Source organism: Neopsephotus bourkii, unplaced genomic scaffold (assembly GCF_033783945.1).
Source record: "Neopsephotus bourkii isolate Nb327-2 ecotype Australia unplaced genomic scaffold, CSIRO-AGI_Nbou_v1 NB_272, whole genome shotgun sequence".
In the NCBI taxonomy this organism is placed as follows: domain Eukaryota; kingdom Metazoa; phylum Chordata; class Aves; order Psittaciformes; family Psittacidae; genus Neopsephotus; species Neopsephotus bourkii.
The window spans coordinates 7,780,505-7,805,229 of NW_026900781.1; the positions used below are offsets into that span (position 1 = coordinate 7,780,505).

The following is a 24,725-nucleotide window of genomic DNA, read 5'->3' on the forward strand; positions in this document are numbered from 1 at the left end:
CCTCTTGCAGAAGCATCATCTGGCTTTTATACTATGTGTGAGGAAAGCCAACACAGTGTGTGCATCTGACAAGAGATACTGGAATCCTGGGTGAAACCCTCTTATAAAGGAAACACAGGCAATGCCTAAAATTTTGGTAGCAGAAGAGAATGCAAAAGTGACCAAAAAGAAAGGCAAGATATTATGGTTTTTTCCATGTCAGAGCATAACCCAGGTAGGATTGAGCTATATGCTAATGCCAGATAGTTGGAAGTTCAAAATCCCATTTCCAACTCAGCGCCAGCTTAATTGTATACATATATTCATCAAGGATGAATGGATATTCAGGAGATCTCCTTGCAAACTGAAAGATTAAAGACTACACATCACACACACTGTACTGCAAATGTGCAAGTTCTGCAGAACCTGACCTATTCCTCTCTCAGCCCTACTAGAAGAAGTTTAACTATAAAGAGTAAGAGCCTGTTTTGACACATTCAGCAGTCCCACGAAAGAGATGCTTGAATCCCTTCCCAGAACTACTGGCTCCGAAACCTAGTTATGGGGATTTTGTGCTCCTCTTGTGCATCCAAAAAGAAATTTCTGCAGTAATCACTCACTTAACCTTTAAATGAACTTTGTATTTATCGCTTTATCATCGAAACCTATTCATACTAGACTGGATTTAACATATTCAAAGCTGAGCAGTCTTCCATCACGATGTTCTGTCCTTTCTGTTGTTTCACAATTAAATGAGTGGCCTACACTAGTAAGTTGTGATCAGTATCATTAATGGTGATTTCTTTAAAATTTCAGTCTACTGCAACTGCTTTTTTCTTCAGTAACAAAAAACAATTTTACAAAATCAAAGAGAAAATAACAAGGTAACTATATAAAAGAGTGCTTTTAGCCAAGGTTTGGTGATCCCTCTGAAGCACGGTCACGTTAATTGAGCGTAAGTAATTTGGTTCCTTTTAAGCACACACTGCAGCTTTTATCCTATCACAATCACGCCTCCACACTGATCACACTGCCAGTGTTTGTACCAGAGTGCTATAGGAATTGCTGAGCAGATTATGCACAGCTAGGAAGGTAAGAGTGCCAGGAATTGCGAACATCGATGCAGACAAACATATACAAAAAAGACTAGGGAGTTTCATATTGCAGCAGTTGAACAGTCAAATGATACACTGCTTCCTGATGCCCCAGAATACTGACTGAATAATTACTGTTCCTGGGTTTCAATCATACAATGAAGAGGAACAAACACACTCAAACTGCACCATACGAGTGAACTGGAAACAGACACAGCTGAAAGACACAATGTGGCTTACAAAAGCCCTAAATAAAGTAAGAATATATCCCTAATCTACCAATCAAGCAATTAAAACCATGAACGTTATGAATATAAGATCGGAATTTTCCATAATCTATTTACTGCTTTACTTCAGAAAAAAAATGCTGTTCAACACATGGCAAACCATAAAAATTGCTCAGGGAATTGAAATAAAAGAAAAAAGAATATACAAAGGCAAGTTATGCATTGCATTAAATAAATAAATAGATTTTTCTTTAGTCTTTGCAAGCACTAGTTGTGCTGCTTCTGTATTTCTATACCAATTAAATTCCAGCCTACAGAAATCATGAGAAATAGTTTCTTATTTGTATTTCTGACTTCACATCTTTGGTGATTCCAGAGATGGGAGCTGCATATTTGCTTCACATACGTATCTACGAAATGTGGTGAAATGTACCTTACTGACAATGGTTTTAAAACGCTTAGCTATAGTTTAAAAGTCCTGTGCTTAACACGTTTGTTAATCTACAGCTACATGCTTCCCCAAAGATCAACTGCATCAGTATTTCCAGAGGCAACGACAAATGTGGTGGAAAGCAGCAGCCCTATAGTGCTAAACACTCCTCCATCTTTCAGAGCTACAAACTTTCAGGGGCTTAATAACTTGCCAGGGCCAGGTACCCACATCAACAAGCTGACACTGAATAAAGAGAGGACAGAAACATCCTCATGCGTGTGTGAGAAATAAAAATTAAACTGATCCACTTTTCTTTCTCTCTCCTGCGCTCTGCTCACCTCCTTCCGCAATCACAAAGCCATTCTTATCCTTCAGCAGTAATTCCCTTTTTTCTCAGGTGGTGAAGTGGTGTTGCTGAGAAATGCTGTCACCTCAATCAGATCTCTAAAAATATATCTTTTTCATAAGCTGTATTATATCAAATAGGATTAAGTTACCCAGCCCAAGAGAGGAGGTAACAACGCCATTGTGCTCAGCACCTCACTTTTCGTATCCCAGCGACACCAGAGCATCTCTTTCATGCTTTGCCTGGTTGGCTTTGTTCTGCTTTGCTATCAAGATTCTCTGTTTAATACTTTTGCTTCGGTATGAAGTCTGCACTCAAAACATGACAAGAAAAACTGATGTTTCTAAACATGACTGTTAACCTGTAATTTCTCTGCTGCATTTTGCTCCGTGCACAGGAAATAGAGCAGAACACAAATGTGATGGTGTAGATAGCAATCCGGCAAAGAAACTCATACCGCAAATAAAGGAAAGGTATAAGCAATCTGATTTTCTTCTTCCAAAACCCTTACTGGTGAACTAAGCAGTGTCTTGACAAAATGATCTCAATGGTTTTGTTGAAGTAACTTCCAGAACTGCCTGTCTCAAAGCCTACATGTTATTATAACACCTACTCTCTTTCTCTCCCTTCTAATAGAGCTACATGCTTGCACTTAAAAAGAAAAGAGAATAAGAAGGAACTGAAGCAAGGCACCAAGCTCCCTTCTCCCTCAGTGCTACCCTGTGAAGCACTGAGCAAGCAATCACTGCCTGCCCCTATGGTCCAATGCACCATTTTCATCTCATGCACTCACTTCATGTTGCCGAATTTTAAAAATCGCTGTAGACTTCCATACAAATACCAGATTATCCGATTCAAATGCCTGAAGTTTAGCTTCTAAAACTGTACTTCTGCTCCCAGAGCACTGCAAGTAAGAGCAACCTCTTCTGAAAATGTTTAAATACTGAGGTCTTACACATGCAGCTAAAATGTTACTCTGACAACAAACAACAGTAGTGATCCAAAGACGGGTTTTCAGAAGAGATCATTACTAAGGATCTGATGCTGATTAAAGCTAAGTCTCCCAGTGTCTTTAGATATTCAAAATACTCTTCCTCTTGATGTACGATAATTATTTAATTTCGATTTCACCAAAACTATCGAAAGCACCGATGAATTGCTGCACTGGGTCTATTTCTGTGAATAACGAACATCATTATGAGAGCAAGAAATAAGTCTGGGTAGGAAACGTTACGCCACCAGAACTTACATTAAACACAGCAGGGAATAACTAATTTTTAATTTTTTATTAAAAGGCCTCCCTAGCTTCATATCGCTTCCTAAATGTTAAGTACAGCCATAAATATTTTTCCTAAAATGACAGTTTTTCCAAAGCATAAAACCCCCCAAACATAAATCCTTAATTGCATAATCCACATATGCAGCTATGAAAATGGTCACAGTCAACAGCCAACAAGAAGATCTGACCAAGATTAACCCAAGTGCCTTGCTTAATTCTAAGCAGAAATAGAGAGGATGTTAAAGTCAATTATCAACAGTTTTAAGAGTCTTATTTCAGGTGCATAACTTCAGACTTCTTGAGAAGGTCACAGAGTGGTCTCTCAGAGGCCAGGAGGCAAGCCAGCACTCCAAGTCAGCAGTGATATTTGTTTGAAAACCTCTGTCAGTAGGCTTATTCTATGTTTAAGAGCTTTTATTGCTGAGAACACTAATCCAAGCATACACAGAACAGACCCTTAAAAACCAATCTCTATGTAAAGCACAAACTGACAATAATTAATTAAAAAAGGGGGAGAGGAGGGATTTGACATTCAAGGCTAAAGCAGTCTGATATGGATTGGATCAAGTGTCATCTATGGCAACATATGTCCTTTTGTTAATATCGGCAAATACCCAACCATTCCATAAGGCACAGATAAGGTTAAGTATGGTTTTGATTTCATACTGCCTGCAAACACACCATTATTTTTCTTGGTGCTTTTAACAGACAACACTAAGCTGTGGTTTGATATGTGACCCATCAAAGTTATCGTATTGGCTGTCAACAAGAGAGAGGTTCTCAAATCCTCTTTTAAGGGTCATTTCACACCAGGCTTTCATCCTGGAATGAAAGTTAAAAATTTTATTAGCATAATTTCTCATTATTAATGAAACCAGCGGAAGTCCTACTAACACAAGCCCAGGAAAGGTGCATCTGTGTTAATATGTGGTACCAGCACTCATCTGAGTAGCACCATTAACCTCAATGAAAGTATACATTTTGTAAAGTCAAATTAAATTTTAATGCTCTCTACCATCACACCTTATGAGCCCATAAAATCAGTGTCTCTCAAGATCATATATTAAAGGTAGTTGTAGAGAACATGTTTATTAATAAGTACACCAGGAAATCATACCCTGTACCTCTACGACTAAGTTTCACAAATTTAAAAAATAGTATTTTGTAGTATCACAAGGTAATTCAGGTGAGAAAGGACCTCAGCAAATCTCAAGTCCAACCTCCTGCTGAAATCAGGGCCAACTATGAGATCAGACCAGACTCCTTAAGGCTTTGTCCAGTAGGGTCTTGGAAACCTCCTAGGAGAGAGTCTATATGATCCCTGTGAGCCATATATTCCACCGCTTGACTGCCCTCGTAGGGAACAAGCCAGTCTGCACCTCTCTTGTTTCAACTTAATCCTATTGCCTCCATCCTCCCACCATGCTCCACTGTGAAGAGTCTGACACCATTTTCATGATAACCCTCCAAACTTCACCGCTTCTCAAGGCTGAATGAACCCTTGTCCCTCAGCTTCTCCTTGAAGGACAAGTACTCTACCTCTACAGGTGGTGTCCCAATGCTGAGCTCACTCCAGGTTTTTTATGTTCTTCATGCACCAAGGGCCCCAAAACTGGACACGGTATCTAAAAGGTGGTCTAAGGACTGCTGAGTCGGAGAAGATAATCCTTCCCCTTGATCTCCCGGTCATGCTTTCATTCACACAGCCCAGAGCAGGCAAACATTAGTTAATACTGTTCAGTACAAATGGTAAAGTTTAAACTATACAATATACTGTTTCCACTAATACGCAAACAGCACTGAACTGTCATTTTCAAGGTAACAAACATCAAAGGTTCTTCCCCAAGAATCAGGACTACATGCATCCTAGCAAGTGATACAGCAAAAGGTATACAGGTATAAAGGTGCAGCCACAAAGGTGCACTGAGCTAGTCCTCACAACTAGATGAAATACAGTGGCACCATGAGCGAGGGCAGAGAGGATTAGCATTATAAATTGTGCAATAACATTTTAGCACAAGGTAAGCGAGACACCTTCGCCCTGAGGCACGCAGCCTGGACTCACCAGGAAGCTCCCCTGTGATACAGTTTCACCCCAGATGGGAGAGCCTGCCAACTCCTGTTTGGCCCTGGGATAGGTAAAGAGTAAATGACATGTTGTAGTCTGAGGTTGCCTGTCTGACGGCATCTTCTCAAGTCACAGCTACTGACATCAAATCTCTCTTGGCAGTAAGACTCCTGACGGGGTGTAAGAACATAACTACTCTATGCCAACAAGACCAAGAAAGATCTTATTTATGAGAGGCTGGTTTCATTTTGTGCATTTATCTTCTTGGCTTGAGCAAAGAAAAGTAACAACCAGCAGATTTTTAGACATAAAAACAGTGTGTTTGATAAGGAAGACTATGAAGATCAAACAGCAACAAACATCTGACCACTGAGGTAGCACTAGAGCCTCAGCTAAGAAATGCCAACATCCACATGAGAACAGGAATCAAAGGCAAAATTTCAGCACATCTGAAAATCTCTGACCAAACTGAAATGGATTATTTTTTTCCCTAAAAAGAATTAATTTCCTGCCCAGCATGAAACACATTAAATGAATGATGACATTTGATACTAATCGGTATTTCCCACCATTATGTGGTAAGAAACCAGCAGAGGCTGAACCACCGTACAGTTTTATAGGACTTGGGCACTTCATTGCAAGACAGAAGAAAGGCAAGACAGGAACAGCACTCAGATCACACAACCTATGTTTAATGCCCAACTACCTCACAAAATGTCAATATATGAATATTCAGCAAGGGCATATACTATGGCATATTAAATATGCTGAAAAAAAAAAAACCCAAAACTATTTGCTATTCAAAGTAGCCCTATGGAGTTTATGCACTTGCTCTGCATTGCAGACACATAACAACTCTGTATTCCCAATCCACGCAGAAACCTTAATACTAAACAAAGTAACCACTGCCTGAATGCTGTTAAGATAAAGCATGTTGACTATGAGTAGGTGAAGAGAGAACGTTACGATAACTAACATCACAAACAATCCCAGCCTGAGAAGTTCTTCCTCCCCAGGCACTCCAAAGACAAAATAAGACCGGGTGCCTCCCCAAAGGCAAATTTATGGGCTCCTAGTCAAACCTAACCAGAAACCAGTCTCACTGAGTTATCCATGTGAGAATAAAGCTGTTTACACAGTTAGAAAAAACATGTTTCCAGAAATCAACCAAAATACCTCAGGGACATCTGGAAATATTCCTCCAATGACAGGAAATGCTATGAACAGTTTCAGGACTAAATAATCTGCTTGCAATTTAAGGATTATCAGTTGTTATTGGGAAGTTAGGATTTGGCTAATAAATCTTTAGAGCTAGTTCTAGCTCTAAAACACAGAAGAAGAAAGGCCATTAAAACAGAATTATAGAACTGCTCATGAAACAGCAACCAGTTGTAGGGTTATCAGCAAAGAGCAACTGCTATCTGGTCAGATGAGATACCAAATATAAAATACCTAAACATGAGTCTAAGGGTTACAAGCAGAAATGAAATGAACAAGATGTTAACTAAACTATCTTTGCTCATAATGATGTTGAAACCAGAACAAGCTTCTTAGTCATACTCTCTGCATTTCTTTAACATGATGTTCCATTTGAAAAGCAGGGATCAAATGGAGCAATTTCCATTCTGCCTGTAGCAACTGAAGAGAAATGAAAAGCAGCAAAGTGCTCACACCTAACAACCATACTATTTAAAAACAGAGAAAAGATCTGGAGTTCTGGCAAAGCAAGTAGGAAGTCTTACACAGCAGGTCTTCCTTTTGGGACTAAATGGGGCTGTGAACATGACAAAAGCAGAAGTTAGGTGGTTTGATGGAAATCTAGACACCAGGAAGGTCCTAACAGTGGAAGCTCAGGTGGGTCTGGCTGGACCCACCCATGCCGGAGGTGGGAAGGATGACCTCCCCCAGGGTAGGTTTGCTTCAGCATCAATGGGAGGTCCTCAATGTGGACAGCTCTGAGTTACTCAAGAACTCTTTCCTTTTCCCAGCCTCGCCTGCCCTTTTCCACAGATGTGCTCAGTCTCTCTTTTTGCCCTCTCACACATAAACGTGTAGCTTTTTAGGAAATTCTTATAAAAGACTCCATCCAGGTCAGCCTATAAGGATATAGGTACAAGAGAGTGTTATGTAACTCACCATCCATTTTTATATTATATTTTTTATTCAAAGGAGGCCAAAGGAAACTAACAACTCCTTGTGCTAAAGGAGTATCCAGAAAGTATGAAAAACCCCACTCATTACTCACAAGGAAGGCGGACTACAAGGAAACTCACAAGTAAAAATTTTTGTGTTTCAATAACTGGCTTGCGCCCGGCTCACATCAGCTAAAATTAGCAACCTATTGCATTTACTACACATGCAGAGGTGTACCTCTTGAATTAGCTAGTTTGTTAGCTCAGCATCATCCCACCACAAAACTGAGCTTGTAACGGCCTCAGATTTTAGGAACTTGAGAAAAATCCTTCTATTTGTTAAAGCTGGGTCAAGCTAAAACCATTATGATCCTGAAAACATGGCCACTGATTCAACAACGTATTGTACCATTTGGAACAGCCACTTGCCATTTACTATCAGGAAGATGCTTTTTCAGCAACTGTTTTATAATGTTGATTTGTACAATGTCCCTTTGCAAACGTCACTTGCAGATTGGAATCTCTTTTGCTGAACTGTCACTCAAAAAAATTTGCCAGACTCGTCAGGAAAAGTCAAAATACTGTTACTTATACATCCCATTAATGTTTTAACCCAGTTCTCATAATAGCTTCAAAGGATGAAATGTACAATTTAAAACTGTAAATCTGTTTGTCTGCCTGTCAAAACAATACCAGTTCTTGCTATGTCTAGCACCAGCAGTGGATTTACCGAACAGATTTCAGTTGATAGTAGTCTAAACTAAATGTACTAACCAAAGAAAATTAAAATAGAAGTAACAGATACAGACATTGACTCACAACCCAAGAGATTTACAGGAGCCAGAAAAATTCCCTGCCTATATTCTAATGTTGTTTCTCAGAGCAAAGAACATGTACACATCTCAATTTCTATCCATTTGCCCCCACTGGTAAAATGAGGACATTAAAATGTACTTAACTTGAAGACAAAAGCAAAAAAAATGAAGCTGAATGATATCAGAGACTATTCCTGTTCCCACAGAAGTCAGACAAGTTTTCTCACTGTCCTTAGTGAGCACAAATCACTGCATTGAATGTGCCTGAAGACAGGAAGGACCTTTCAAGTCGCCATTCTTGTTATTAGCAGCCTGCAATGTTCCCTCAATCTGAAAATACCAGAGATTTTAAGAATAGATAGGACTTTATGAAAATGTGATATCTGGTATGACATGAGCTACAGACACAAACAGCTCCTGCATCAAGCCAATCATGGCTGTATTTGCTGCCACAAATATTTAAGAAAGTCAGTTCAGACTTGACTTAAAGCCTAACGGTTTAAGATACACGGAACAACTTAAATAAATTTCTTCTCAGACACATGTATTGACATATTTTAATGTAGATACAAACACTTTATGAAATCAGACACCAGGAAAATGCACAAATGAACCGCATAAAACATCGTTGTTGTCGTTTTGAACACTAGGAAAGTAAAAGGCAGGTATCTCTGGTGTATGCCAGCAGAAAAATAAAAAGGCAAGCTAATCCTCTCACCAGCGTTAAGTAGCAAAGAGGACACTACTGTAACTTGCAACTACTGAAGATTATCCACTTCCATTAAGAGTGACTGTATTTCTAGCCCATATGGTTGCTAGAGATAGGATGGAAAGATGAAAAGAATCAAAATGGGTCTTGGTTACATGTCTTCCCCAAAAAACATGGCACAGTTTCCTACAGATACAAAATGGAGATAAAATGGTTTTGACTAATGACAGTATGTGGGTACCATCGCAGCAAAGAATCCAGAAAGCTTACATGCTTTCAAACTTAGAGGGAAAATTCAGGGAAGCATCTGTGGGGGATGAGGTCACTCTAAGGCAGTAAATCAAAATGCTTAAACTGTTAAGCACCATATTTCCAGATTTTTGTTTGATCTCTTCCCTTCTCATTCAGTTTCCTAATTGCCTTGTATGAAAAAATGCAGTACTGACCACAGCCAATGACCTAGGGAGCAGGGTACACCATCCGCATGTGGTGCTCCCACCTGCTTTTTGGCAGGGAGAGGTGCAGTGGCAGGAAGCAGGATCAGGAATGCCTGCGGGAAGGGGAAAGAAGGAAAGGGACCTGGCTGCTCCTCTGAGGCCAGATGGCAGGCCGATGAGAGTCCTCTGTAAGCTGGGACCTGACAATATAAAAAGGGTACTAATCTTTAAGGTAAGACTTATGCAATATTTTGTTTATCAAAGGAGAATGCTGATCTATCTATAATAATGTATTTGAAACTCCCTCTATAATTTTGTCAATAACATCCATTAACTTAAGAAGAGGGATGATAAAGCAGGGAGGGTTTGAAAGGACTCTGAAGATACAAAATATGTCTACCAAGAATCTGCAGCAGAACCAACATTTCTGAAGTCTCATACATGCATTTATAATGTTTATAATGATCAGATTTACTAGAAAAATAATATTCCAGGTAAAAAGCCAGCAGATGGGCAAACAAGGTAAAGGACATTTAATTTCAGTTGCTTCTTCTCCATGACAACACACTACTTTGAAGAGACTACAAGTGTGGGAGGGGAACATATGTGCATGTGGATTGTGCATCTTGGAGAATACTTGCTGTTGGAATGTAATCTCTCCTTTTTTACCCTTTCTTTCTTTGCATGATAGCTCAAATATACATTCACATGAGGGGTGGTTCCACACAGCTATATATGGACCTAAGCAGGCAAAAGGAGAGTCTTAAAGAGTCCTGCACCCAGTGACTTCACCAAATTCTGTGTCAACCTTAAGGCTTCAGAGACAGATCAGTACCCACTGAAAGTGGAGACAGACGCTTTAGGCAGCCCCATGACAGAGACTGTAATTAAAGCTATTTTTCAACAGCACCCCAGAATTTGCCTGGACCTTGATGGTGTCCAAACCAGAGCTTTGAATCATTCTGTCTTAGTGGTTTCTCAGTAAATACCAACAGAGCCTGCTGCCACTTAAACAACCACTGATGAATTCAGACAAAACTCTTGGCCTGCCCACATTGTTTCTGCATCTCAGGATGCAAATGAAGAGGGAACTATTAACATTTAAGCACAAGACTCTGGAAAGAGAACTGATGCAGGTGAAATTCTGATACCATCCTAGGCACAAACTTATGGTACCTCTGGAAAGGAACTCTATCTATCATCAAGATAGATCTGTCATAGATGCTTGGACTTATGGAACAAGTGAGAACAATTTAAATATCCATCTTCCCAGACCAAGAAGTGAACAGCTATGCTGAGAATCTGAAACTGAGGATGCATCAGAATATGCAGCTTCATCTTCAAATTCCACACGAAGCATCTCCCGCCTCAGGCAAGAAACAGAAAAAGCTCTTTAAGAAGTGTGAAATCAATGGAGTGAGAAAGTACAGCAACTTGGTTGGTAGGCAAATGACAGTGAGGTGCTAAAGAGACCTTAACACAGTTTTAGGACAGACCTGGTCCTTTCAGCTCAAGTGGATACCCCAAAATGAGTACTCACTCTGTCAAAATTGGTCAACCAGAAGGAACCAACAAAATGCACCAATCTGAAACTTAACTGGCAGCGTATTCCTTTCAACTATTTACAACTTTTCTGTGGGTGAGATCAGGAGTGCTGTAACTAAAAGGACCACTAGAACACGGCTCCTCCTATCCATGCTATGGAGCACAGACCCTGACGGAAAGTTGGTGTTCAAAAGGTAAATCTCCCCATCCTCTGTCATAGTAAAGTCAGTAAAGTCAGCTGCTGTATTACATGCTGAGGCAGCATGTAATACAAAGCCTCTGATCCCTAAAATTGTAGGCTGAAAACAGGCTTTTCCTTGAAACTAGATAGACACCTGCCAGTCCTGGGAAGAGATCTGGATACTGGCAGATGCCTGCATGGGCATGGGGGACCAGAAGTCTGAGTTCAGGATGGATGTGTTACACTGCATACAGCTTGCAGTGACAATCAGTAAGCTGTCTAAAATTCTACCTATTGAAGAAATTAAGTACAGACAGTCTATCCTTCTCCCATTCTCCAGCCTGCGCCGGTTTTGGCTGGGATACTGTTAATTTTCTTCATAGTAGCTACTATGAGCTATGTTTTGGATTTGTGCTGGAAACAGTGTTGATAACACAGGGATGCTCTTCTTACTGCTGAGCAGTGCTTATACAAAGCCAAAGCCTTTCCTGCTCCTCACATCACCCCACCAGTGAGCAGGCTGGGGGTGCACAAGCAGCTGGGAGGTGACACAGCTGGGACAGCTGACCCCAATTGACCAAAGAGATATTGCATACCGTATGGTGTCATGCTCAGCATATGGTATGGAATAAAGCTGGTTGAAGGAGGAAGAGGGGGATGTTTGACGTGATAGTGTTTGCTTTCCCAAGTAACACATGATGGAGCCCTGCTTTCTTGGAGACGGCTGAACACTGTCTGCCCAAGGAAAGTATTAAAGTCATTCCTTGGTTTGCTTCACTTGCACACACAGCTTTTCCTCTACCTTTATCTCAACCTTTTTCTCCCTTACGTTTACCATTCCAGTTCTCCCCCCATCCCACTGCAGGAGAGTGAGCAAGAGCTGTGTGGGGCTGGAGTTAAACCACGACATTGCAGAAAATAAAAAACATGATTAAACAAGAACGCCAGCTTATTCAGAAGGATGAATTCACTCCTGGAAACAGCCAGGACAGTCTGCAAGACCAAGCTGCAATGAGGCTTAGGAACACACATGTGTCCACAGACCATACCAGACCACCTTATAGTCTGAGACACAGCTTTCACCATGGCTGAGAAGTAGAATGAGAAAATCCATCTTCCATCTGATCTAGCAGATTACCGATCCTTTTGGTTGTGACATGGCAAGAAGCATTTATCTTAAATGATGTAATTGAGTCCAGAATAGTACTCCAGACAGCCCTAGAGACATCAGGGTTGGCCTGTAATGTACAGTATATATCAGGCCATGAGATGGCTCTTTTTGGGATCTGCCATTCATTTTATGGCAAATCTTGGTGTTGCTGGAATCACCAACTTTAGTTCCAAGAACAGTTTCAAAAGCAGAGAGAGATTTAGGCAGCAGTTTTAGCATTGGTGGTTCCAAGTCTGGAAATAACCAGTCCCAAAGAATGCAGTGATGGTGTTGGTGGAGCTAATGTACCTAGCTAGGACCCAGACTGCTGTGATAAGCAGAGAACTGCTGCAATGGATAAAGACAAAAACAAATGCTTACAGCATTTCATATAGGCCTTCAGTGGCTGAACTGGTTTTGAAGGGATGACCAAATTAGAAGCCTCTATAGTAATCAGAAGGACCCAAGAGGACTTGACTTTACCACTCTGGAAGGGAGAAGATGGAGAGGACTTTCTTGGGACGGCTTTCTAAGGAGGATGGCCAGTGGCAGATGAAAGATAAAGCAGTCAGATTTGTTCCACATCAAATAAGGCTCTCACTGCTTTCTCAAGGAGAGATTTTCTGTAGTTCAAGCTCACCATCCTTTCCAGGATCTTAAAGAACACCACATGGAGCACTCACTGGGACCAGGTTCTTCTGTGTCACACTAACAAACTTTTGCATGGGATGAAATTCAATCTCAAAGCAGGGGCAGACCCAAGGTGTAAAGCAGCCTTGGGAGACATCATCAAACCTAAAGAAAAGCACAGCTGCTCCTACTGAAGATTCATAGCAGAATTGGGCAGTTGAGAAAAAACACAATGACACAGGAACGACCCACCTTACACACTCACTGAGCAGGAAGGTGAGCAGGGCCCCTAACAAACATGTTTCTGTTCTCAGCGACAGGCCATTCGAATATTCATAATTTGAATGCATTTGTGGACTATCACTCCAAAAAAATAACACAGTAGGCCTTCCAACTGAAATTTCATACTAAATAACCAAAATCCACAAACTCGAAAACTTCTGCTCATTTACTGTCTCCTCTGTGCTTAACAGAGTCCTACTTCAATCTGCACTTAATTGGATTACTATACTAATGGCAAAGTGAGGTGTTAATCATGTATCTTTTTGTAGTCAATTAAATTTAACTTAAAACCCACACACGTATAAAGTTATGACTGCTCAGTGCACAAAGCTAGTCAGCAGAAATACAGCATGATTAAACTGATGAAAAATTCCTTCCTGGAAATATGCTGTGCCACTGACAGCTCTGCGACTGACAGAGCGGTAGTTGTGATAAATTCCACAGAATTATATTCCCTATTCATTTCAGACAGGAAATAAACAAATCTAAACTGATCTAGATGAACTGAAACACAAAATAAATGAACAAGGAGGGAAGATATATAACCATACTTCACATGAACCTGCATAACTGGGTTGTGATTTAAAATAACTTATATGAATATGTGCACATTTTTGTTTACTTGTTTGGCTCAGAATATGTATTTTTTTCAGTGGCCTTCGGACTCTAAAGCTTCAAATGAATCATTCTGTTTACTTCATATCATCAAGAAATCTAACTCAGACATTTAAGAAACCCTAAAAAAAAAGGGCAGAGGATATTTTCATTGGTAAAGAGTAACTTTATTATCTCAGTTATTTCTCTATCAATTTTTTATGTCAAAACTTAATTTTTCAATTGTCGCCCATACGAATTTAGGTTAGAAACCAAAGATTAAGCAATGATCTCTGATTCTGAGATGTTGAAAGCTGAGTGCCACCACCACATAAATCTTTGCAGCACCATCCTTTTCAGAGTACATTGTTAAGTTTACACTAGAGGATTGCTCTTCCTTTGTGCAAAGGTGTTACTGGGCCATGTGTGAGAACACCTGAAAGCAGATCTTTAGCTTGAACATGTCTACCACAAAAAGTGATCCAGAGCCAACTACCTCTGCAAGACCTATAGCAATGACAGCAGCTATACTTCGCCTGCCAAGCTGATTATATTTGGATGACAATATCACTTACCTAAAACCCACTAAACAAAACTATGTTGAAACTATTCAGTAGAAGGTCTAGTTTGTTTAAAAGTCTCTGTAAATCTGTGAACGGTTGCTATTGCCTCTAGCCACTTTTTCCTCTCTTTAACCTTTTAAAAATACGTAGAGCAACATCACAATCCTGGTGCCCAGACAAGACAGTTTATATCAAACCTTCCCTTGAAAAATTAAACCAGTCATGAGTTTGGAGAAAAGAAAGTGGAACGAGATATAGAAGATTTATAAAGTCACAAAGGCAGTGGATAAGGTGACTGTAGAACTGCTATTTAACAAATCCCACAATGGCTGAACTGGGGGACACCTACTGAAAACTGAGGAAAAAAAAATCGCTTTTTGCTGTGATTGGTAGGGAACTTCTGCAGTTTGCTGTCATAGAAAACTGGATGCAGACAACATTTAATCAAAAGGATTCACGGGTAACAGCTCCATAAATGTCTAGGAACTAGAAGGATGAGGCAGACATCCCTAATCCAATGTCTGTGAAGAGCATGAGGGGAATGGACTAAAGAAAGTGGCCAGGCTTATGTGCTGTCCTTAAAACAGTATGTCCTATTGCCTCTTGGAGACCGAATTCTGGGCCAGATGGACCCTACTGAGATCCGCTTGGGTACTTCTGTTCTCTGATCTTCAAAAAGTTTTGAAGTTCATTGTTTCAAAAGATAATAAACTTTGGTTCCAGGACAAAGCATCAGCAATTTACAGCACTGTTCACAGATGTGTCACAGGCCAGAAGGACAGCTCACTACCAGGAAAGGTGAATGCTTACCCAGAAAAGAAAAAGCACTGATAGAGGGTACTGTTAGAGAAAAATATCTCATGTCAAATCTGGCAGCTCAAGAGAAATGAAGCTGCTGCTCCATGCCCCCATGTCCAACCAGTAGCAAGGCTGAAAATGCTTTCCCAACAGGGACATGCACACAGAGCACACATATACGTCACATGCATACATACATATATTCATATATAGCTGGGCATATGGATCCCAGACAGACACTCTGAGCACTCATACCAACACTCATCCTGCTGCCTGATCCACCTGAGCAAGGCAGAGGTCCATTAAGTGGGAATGCATCACCATGTCCGAGGTAGACCCCACCAGCAGCTGGGCTCAGAAACTCGGTCTGCCAAGTAGCCACCCCTGGATACCAGTATCCCAGGCTGCTGCACCTGCACATATGAGCCCCCAGGGTTGTAGCCTCACTCCAGCTGCTGGTACAGACCATTACAAATGTAGCCAGAGGTGTCCAGGACTCCTCTGCTCCTTACAGCTGCCCTCCTGTGCTTTCACCCCTAAGGACATACTCTCATACTCAGGGGTGGACCTTCAAGACTCCCAAACCCATCCTGGCCCCCAGCCTACTTCAGCTACTCACTGGCTCGTCTGCATTATCTTTGCTAGCAATCAGACCCACCCTCGCTCCAGTTGCTGCACTGCACACACACCCCCCATAAACACAAAGAGTAAAGAGTTCCTTACTGAAAAACAGTTGAAGGTGGAGTTTAGTAAGAAGACAGGACAGACTGTGCTGGTGAGATACAGGACTTCACCAGACAAGCATCTTGACCGGCCAGCCCTTTACACAGATGAACTCTTTTATTCCCTTATCCCACACTTGTTACTGCCCCAGTCTCTTAAATCCCAGCTTTGTCCTACCTTTGATTCCTCCCCTAAACATCCCATAATAAATCCTATGCAATGCCCAAAAGCTATGGCCCTGCGTCCCCTTATGTGTCCCACACCCCCAGCTGACAACCTCCCTTAGACCAGGAGGTAACTTTGAGAGCTGCTCCCCATAGCTCATCGGGATGGGTTTCACACCCAGACACTGGGGCTGTGGCTCTGCAGAGACAGCCCTGGAAGGGATCCAGACAGGGTCTCACTCCCTGAGTCTGTAATATGGATTTCTGTCCATGTGCTTCTCCAGGCTTGTGGAGATGAACCTTCCACAGCTCTCCCATGATGGGCCCAGTCATAGCCCAGCAGAATATTGTTTGCTTGTACCCCTCCCCTTCTGTGAGCATCTCTGTGGATGTACAGAAGAGGAAGAGCTTTATCACACAACCAAATGGGTACCTCTGGAGTCAGCCAACCTTGAAATACAATGACTTTCCACCAGCTTTCTAAGCTCTAACACACGGATTTAATCTGTCACAGGTCATCTGTTTCTTAAAATAACCTGTGATGATCCATCCCCCTTCAACATCTGTTAGGAATCATCACATATTGCACTTGCCATAAACCAAATATGGTTATTAATGATTAGGTAAATCATATAATGAACCAACAGCATAAGCTACAGTCAGTAAGTTGTGTACATCTCTGATACTACAGCTTCAGCAGTCTCATCAAGGTCAAGGCAGCAACTCCAGTGGTTAAAACAAAGCCTTTGTGTCTCAGCAAACTGGGGTGTTACAGTCTCTGGTCTGCAGACAGATATGCCTGGGGCCTCATACAGTGCTCAGTCCAGTGCAGTCTTTTCACTGATGCAGGAAGACTTTGGATCGGCCTCTGGAATCACAATGAGGCTTTTTCCATTTCATTTTGGGGGTTTGTTTATTACCTCTCTGTTGGTCTTCTGTTCCATTAAGTTGTTTTTGTGCTTCTTCAATTTTGTCTGCAAAAAAAAAGAAGTCATTATTAAAATACTTAAGATAAAATGCCATAAGATTTTAGAAAGTCATCTACTGAAATCTGTCTTGAACTATCTGTACATACTTATGAGTGATGCCATTTACAGGTAAATATGCGGTACATTATGAGTAATACAGCCATATAAAATCCTATCATGTTTTACTAGCAAGGCTATTGACATGTTAAATTACACGGAACTGCAGAAAGAAAAGCACTGGCATTGAATCTGCAGCCAGCAGCTAATCCCACCATAGCTTTGTACCATCTATAATAATTAATGCAATCAGGGGACTCTTTGGAATAGGTGTTATGGTGCATTAGAGAGTATTTTAATAAGCTTTTGAAAAATGCTGTTAGAAAGACAACGGGGCATTAACCACAGCGATAGAGACAGCAAACAGGATTTGCCGCATGAAGTGATGGAGCCAGTACTGTCACACAGGAGCAGTGGGGGGTGAGCAGCAGCCCCGTGCTTATTCCTCCATGAAACTACCCAAATTCCTATGGACACAACAGGAGCAAAAAGAGGCCTTGAGTCTTCACTCTCATCCTGTTCATCGCAAATCACCTGCTGCCCTCCAGACACATCAGTGATGGGAAGTGAACTCCGTTTCTGCCAAAGTTGTGCAGAAGATGCAGCGGTAAAGGGGAAGGGGGACTTGTTCTGCACGTGTGTGCATTTGCAAGTGCAGAGCAAGAAGCAAGAAAAGGGGCAACTGGAATGAATAAAACTTGAGTCCTATTTTTTTTGGTAGCAAATAATCCTCTGAGTGGTTTCAGGATGGCTTCAGGGTGTGTTGGTAAGAAGAAGTGTCAGTGGGAGAAGCTGAGCTCCACATCAAACTATGGCCTGTCTGCCCAAGGTCTGAGCTTGGCACATGGCTTTCAGATAATAGTGTTCATTTTCCAAAACACCTGTTAAGGCTTTCTTTTTTCTTTTTTGTTTTGTTTTGGTTTTTTTTTTGTTTGATTTTGTTGATTGGTTTTGTTTTTTTTCATTTGCTCCCAAAGCTGGAGCAAACGAAGCTTCTGAGAAAGTCTAAAGACTATTACAGCAATTTTAAAAGCCAAACCTCTTCCTTCTTTCTTTGAGGTTAGCGAGACAGATGTACATATTTAAAGGGAAGTTTTATAACGCAGTTTCTTTTGTACTGGCTTACTGGCTGCTGAAGACAAACACAAGCAACTCAAAAAAAGAACCATCCTTTACCAGCAATTTACCAACCCAGTTATGCAGGTTTACTTTAAACACTGAAGACTTAGTATTTAACATCTTCCTGGATTTCAGCTATGGTTGAAATACTGTATGTATCTATAAATTTTTTTTTTTATAGGAATGGCTGTGAATAATGATTTCTAGCAAAAATAAGAGGAAATATAAACAATGCGTCTTTCATATATATGTGCCAATAATATTAGAGAAAAGTCTATCTTAATCTCATATTGTTTTCCCACAGGTTACTGCTTTACAGAAAGGTGATGGAATGAGCAATTTACAAAGGTACATGACATAGGATGAAATACACTAACATATACAGGAAATACACAGGAAACAATAAACCTCAACAAATTAACCCTGTAAATGGAGCTGTAGGATCGACCAAATGCAACAAGCAATCACACCCATAGACTGAATATCAAACCCATTTCCCTTCTGTTTAGAGATATGCATAAGATATGTTTATCTATTGAGAGAATGTAAACAATTTGCCACCAAAACTTATGCTTAAGTAGACAAACAACTGTAGTTTCATTCTTAAAAGAATCACCTGCATATTTCAGATAAATGCTACAATGAATTGTATGCATTTAAATTCACCATCATCCTATTTTATAGAGAAAAATTACTGAAGTATTTTGGAAGCATGCTATGTTAGATTGCCAAAAAGATTAATCACTTTGATCTCCTTAGCTGAATTCTCTCTTATTGAAAGAAAAAAAGAGTTCCTCCCAGAAATTCACAACCACCCTTTTGTCAGAGAGTAATCCCAAAGAACCACACAAATAGTAACTAGGTAAACATGTGCTTGGTACCCAGCCAGAAAGTCTCCTACATCTCCTGACGTGTTTCCCCCAATGAGTTATATTTGTTGCGTATACGTCTTCGTACCTGTGGAGGTATCTCTGTGCAGAACACTTTTGAGCATTGCGAATAATGGAAAAATTCAGCGCTGGTTCTGATTTTGACTGTAAATGAGGCAGGGTATACATTAGCATGGATCTGCTTCCTAAATGTTTCATTGTGAGCTACATCTTGGAACAGCCCATAGCATAGAGCTACCTGCTCTTGTTGTTACACCAAGGCGTGTTTAACACCATTGTGCAAAATTTGTGACAGCTGCTTCCCAGCCTGCTGCATTTTACCACTACAGATCCTATATGGATGACCTCCTTATGAACCACTGCATTCCAGTCTGGAAGTAAGAAATGGGTCATCCCAAAACTCCGTGGAGCAAGTAGGAAGAGCAAGCTTCGGAACCACTCACACCAGTGACACAAAACGCACAACTTGAACATATGCCGACAATAACTTGCTAATTAACAGCAAATTCAGATTATCCAGTAAATTCCTTCTCTCTTATCTCCCTAAATTACCCATACGTGAAACATTTTAAGGCAAATTACATATTATTTCATAATTATATGATCGATTCTCTTAACAGTACATACCTTTGAAAACTCCTTATAAGCAAAAATACATTACACAAAACTCATCTGCAAAGCCCAGGAGAAACAGAAAACTGCACTGTTAATTGCAAATAAAATTATCAAACCCGTTACTCACTTGATTTAGTATTATTTCAGATTTAAACCTGTGATAATGGAGATACTGTCTAATCTGGAAATTTTACAAAAGAAACTTTATCATTGGAATATTATTTACTTCTCCTAGGATAAAAGAAAGTAATTTAACTAACAGAAATTTCTAATACATGGCAGATATGGCACCCTCTTCATTTCCCATAAAATGACAGAACAGTACCTATCTTGACTACTTTACTGCATGACTTATCCTAATGCTCCCAAACTTCAGATGACAGCCTTCTAGAGTAGCACACGTCTAGAAGCAGATGATGATGGTGCCAGACACTCTTATTTAAGATGGGACACTTCTCACCAAGTGAGGGAAAAAGAAATAAAAGAGCAAATTGCCATATGTGATTCCATGGGATACCAGTGTAACAAGCTATACAGACAGGTCTTGATTATCCCAGGCAAGTGTGTAGTTCAATACTCAGATAATATCGTAATAGGTTGTTTTTTTTTAATATGTGTGTACTTATTTATAAAATGTATTTATGGCTATATTGACTTTTACACATATTCATGTACATATATATATATAGGCACGTGTGTGCAAAATAAGAATAAACGTGCTTTTCCTACTCCACTACTATACCTTTTTACATTATTGTCCGACAAAGCTCTTCCAGCAGGTATCTGCTGTGTGGAAATATCATCAAATTCCTTGGGGTTTTAAATATGCAATGTCCCTGTGCTTTTTAGGAACACAAGGAAGGAGATCGGCACGCTGTAATACATGCTTCTTGTTTTACACACCTCCTGCGGTGATAGATCATTAAATTGATACCAAGAGTCCAAGTCAGATACGGTGGTGCTGTGGTGGGTTTTTAAACAATAAAATAAACTAGATTTTTCAACAGCTTTACATTCTCTGTTTTTAATCTTCACTGAGATTCACCTCACAGATTTTAATTACACCACAAATAAAATGTAGTTTAGAAAGATATTTACTTTCTTTCTTAAGATATCAGCATACCAACATACACAAACCTTAACAGTCTACGTGTATCAGAAATGCATTAGGAGTTTTCAAGAAAAACTTTTAAGGCCTTATTTATACGGTCAGTTAATGAAGAAAAATAAAAGGTTGGGAATTTCAGCAAAGGAAAACAGAGACACTGAAAAGAGTGAGGTTTGCAAAATACAAACCCAGCAATTTAAGCTGGAACCAAAGAAATCTCACATTTGTGTGTTCGTTTGAGGGTTTTGTTTTAGGTTTTTTCCATCTCTTTTTTGCTCAAGAGAGTTCCTGTGCCGGTGTAATGAGTCCTGCTGAACAAGTCACCTTGCAGAGTAACAACACACACAGGAACAGAGAACCAGTCACTGAGGAGGACATGACTGCTTTTAAGTCACCAGGAAAGCACATGAGAGTGATGGGTAAGAAGTGTTCATTAAGCTTATGCAAAATGCCCAAACATTAGTATTTTTCATTGTACACATTTGCATGTGTCTGTACCACTGTAAAAGGGGGGGTTTGGCTTCTTGTTGAAAACACAAAGCTTCTGCTCTAAAGCAATAAAAAGGGCCTTGGTTTTATTTTTAATATCTCACATACTGTGTTTATGGGTAAGTGGAAAATCAGCAGATTTACAACATACCGGATGCTAAGACAGGCTACTTCATCAAAACTTTGAGAAATACGAGCTCACATCTAGCCTGAAAGGCTGGGGTTGTACGCTCAAGTATTTAACCAAAACAGCTGGAAGGAAAATGTCAGCATTTTTTTTCCCTTCAGTTAGAGACAAGCACAATTTTCAGGCCTTGTGCCTGAGTCATCCTAAGAATACCTCCTGCAAAACAGCTTCAGATGGAAACAGTTTTTCTACTTGCTTTCTCCAATAACGCACTCTCTCACCTTACTGCACCAGAAGACATGTGAAAAGTGATTTTAAAAATTACTTTGCATGTGTTTTTTTTTCAGTGGACACAGAGATAACATTTTAATCATTTTTTCCTTGCATTGATCATCTAGATCACTAGCAGAGAAAAGAACTGCAGTGACAAAATTCAGCTGGCATGGATTAATGCAATCACACTATGCACACTGGGCAGTATTACTGAAAACAGAATTGTAGGGGTTTGTCTTTTTTTTTAGGAGGGGGGATGCACAGCTTGAGAAAACCACTGATGGAGGTTCAAAACTCTGCAGTTTCCATTGCTACTTCATTTCAGAGAGCAAGTGAAAAGAGGCTGGAGACCCTGTGTGGAAACCTCCATCTTCTAACTATTGAAACTCACCAGGCTAATGTGCCAGTACCAAAGTGCTGTGATTTCACTGAATGAAAAGTGTGTCCAAAGGCACTTGTTATTAAATACACAAAACCCACAACCAATCAAATAAATAAAAATACCCTGAGCACCATACAGGCGGTGCAGAGGGGTGTACGCAGAAGGGCTCAGATTTGGCACAGAGGGACCTGAGCCCACTCCCATGTCCCACTTGGGCCATTTCGCACCTCCCATTGAGGGAAGCCTCATGCTTCAAGCATCCACATTGACACAGAGCACAGGCAGCAGTGGGAAGGGAACAGGATGGGAAAGGCAAAAGGCAGGCAGCTGATGCAGCGGGTGAAGCTGATGCAAGCTTGGAGCTCTTTCCTGAATGGCAGGTTCCCTCAGCACCAGTGGCAGCATTTAATCCCAAGGCACCCTGCCTGCAGGAGTGAATACCTGCTAGGGCTGGGAGAATGAAGAAGGGAGGGGGTTGCGGTGCTTGGCTTTTCCCTTTCGCTAGGAGGAGGAAAGGCTCTTTACAACCTGCTAAAACAAGAACGTTGCAGTCTTAATGGGCTTTGGTTAACTGAGATGAATCCCAAGACTTCCTTTAACTAGGTAATTAAAAAAAGGAAAAACAATCTAACCCCAAGAGTCTTGTCTGTACAAGGAGCCCATCGGGTTAATTGAGAGAGCAGCACAGCTGGTGGGGCAGTTGGCAGGGATGCTGCCTCTTGCCCATCCCTCGGGAAGTGCGAGCCGAGGCTCGGCAGGTCCCTGCACGCAGGCTTCCCGCGCAGCAGAAGAGTCTCCAAACTTGAGAGCCAAGTGGCACAGCTTGAGGAGCAGGTCCCAACTGCACCCTGGGCTCACAGAGGGATGGCAGCATTGCCCCTCCCTGCAGAAGCAGGGGACCCGGCAGAGAGGAGGTGCCAGGGCTGGCAGAGCCAGGGACCTGAGGATGCCTTTAATAGCTTGGAGTTCCCACTGCTGCCTTCCTGCTGCAGAATGAACACCTACAATGTTGGCAAACAGCAGAAAAAGGGCATTTCACTAAACCCATAGGATGAGGCAGTCTTCTCACTTAAATTTAAATCTACTTTTAATTAGAAGCGGTTCTTCTGTCCCCATACACTTCCCTTTTCCAATTTAATGAGGAACACCCAAAATTAAAAGGAAGAGATCAGATGAGGAAAAACAGTCCCTACATCTTCTCTGTAATTTTATAGTGTGGGAACTTGACACTTTTTGGCATATGGTTTGTTTTGTGGTTTCTCCTCTCCAGTTTGAAGCTTAGAGAATCACAGTACCACAGCACAATGCACTGCCAAACACTAAGCCTGATAACTGATAGCACAGATGACCCCAGCCTATCAAAAATGCAACATAAAGCAGATTAAATCTCATCTTGTCAGATGTTACTGGGTTTGAAGACTGCTCATACAGCTGCACGAGAGGGGGGTAAAAAGACTTCTTCAAAATTATGTGAATACAAACCCCTTAGCAACTAGTAGGATGCTGCAGGAGGTATTTGTCAATTTAAAAAATATCATGTACTTATTTCAAAAATAAAAAATGAGATTTAAAACATCTTAACATGTTCTACTAGTCATTATAACCTTGAGTAATGACCTGTTTTATCAGCTTTTCAAGAATACTTTATGCATTTTTTCCTTTAATGTCAACTCTGAATGCTCATCATACTCCCTGCCATATATAATTATTTGATTTAAAAATGAAGAACCCATGACAGATACTTTACATAACCCGTTGAAAATAGAAGATAAAAGTCCTCTTATTACTCTTCATTTTAGCAAAAAAGAAGCTTGCAATATTTGAAAATACAATCTATATTCTGCAGATTAAATTAGTGTCAGCAATGAACCGCTATACTGTATATACAATAAAACAGTCAACGGAAAAGCTGTATGTAAATTGAATAAATAATAGCTTTATCCTTGCCATCACATGTATTACTTAGGCATGGCAAGGGCTCCTGATGAGCCTGACAAGGTGTATGCGCATAAATTACAGAAGCACTTTGCATATGAACCCAAACTCAGCCCCTGTGCCATCAATTCATAACTAGGGAGTTTCAGCTTTTTAGCTTTTTCGGTTTACATGATTAGAATTTCTATTATGAGACTGTTAAAGTCGCTAAAAACTGAGCACGGGGGGGGGTGGGGGGTGGAAGGGGGGCAGGAAGGGGATTTCTGGATGACTGTCTCCTTATAGAAGGATGCAGCAAACAGTGAGGTACCTGTGGGGATGGGCACAGTAGCTGCCAAGCACAAAACCTCAGAAGTGCAGGTGAAGTATCTTCAGAAATACCTCCTGCTTTGACACCTTTGTACCCAACCCCGCCAGGGTGGCACTTTACACACAGATTTTCCACCTTCTCCACTTTTCACTTCACTCCCTTTTCCATTTGCCCCACAAAGCCAGGCAACCCTACATCCCTTCCCACCTTCCCACAGGCACCAGAAATAATTCATTTACACATCGTCTCCCTCCTGTACCAAAGCACAAATGAAGGCACTGATTGCAGGGCCATTTGCATAGC

General features: G+C 40.8%; 1 protein-coding gene across 1 annotated transcript in view; it reads right to left on the reverse strand.

Annotated features, from left to right (window-relative positions):
* Positions 1 to 24,725, reverse strand: part of HIVEP1 (HIVEP zinc finger 1) — a 110,361-nt gene that overhangs the window by 34,238 nt on the left and 51,398 nt on the right. Inside the window, exon 3 of the mRNA XM_061346501.1 lies at positions 17,070 to 17,123. Within this exon, the coding sequence (XP_061202485.1) occupies positions 17,070 to 17,123 (54 nt within the window). The remainder of the gene's footprint in view (positions 1 to 17,069; positions 17,124 to 24,725) is intronic.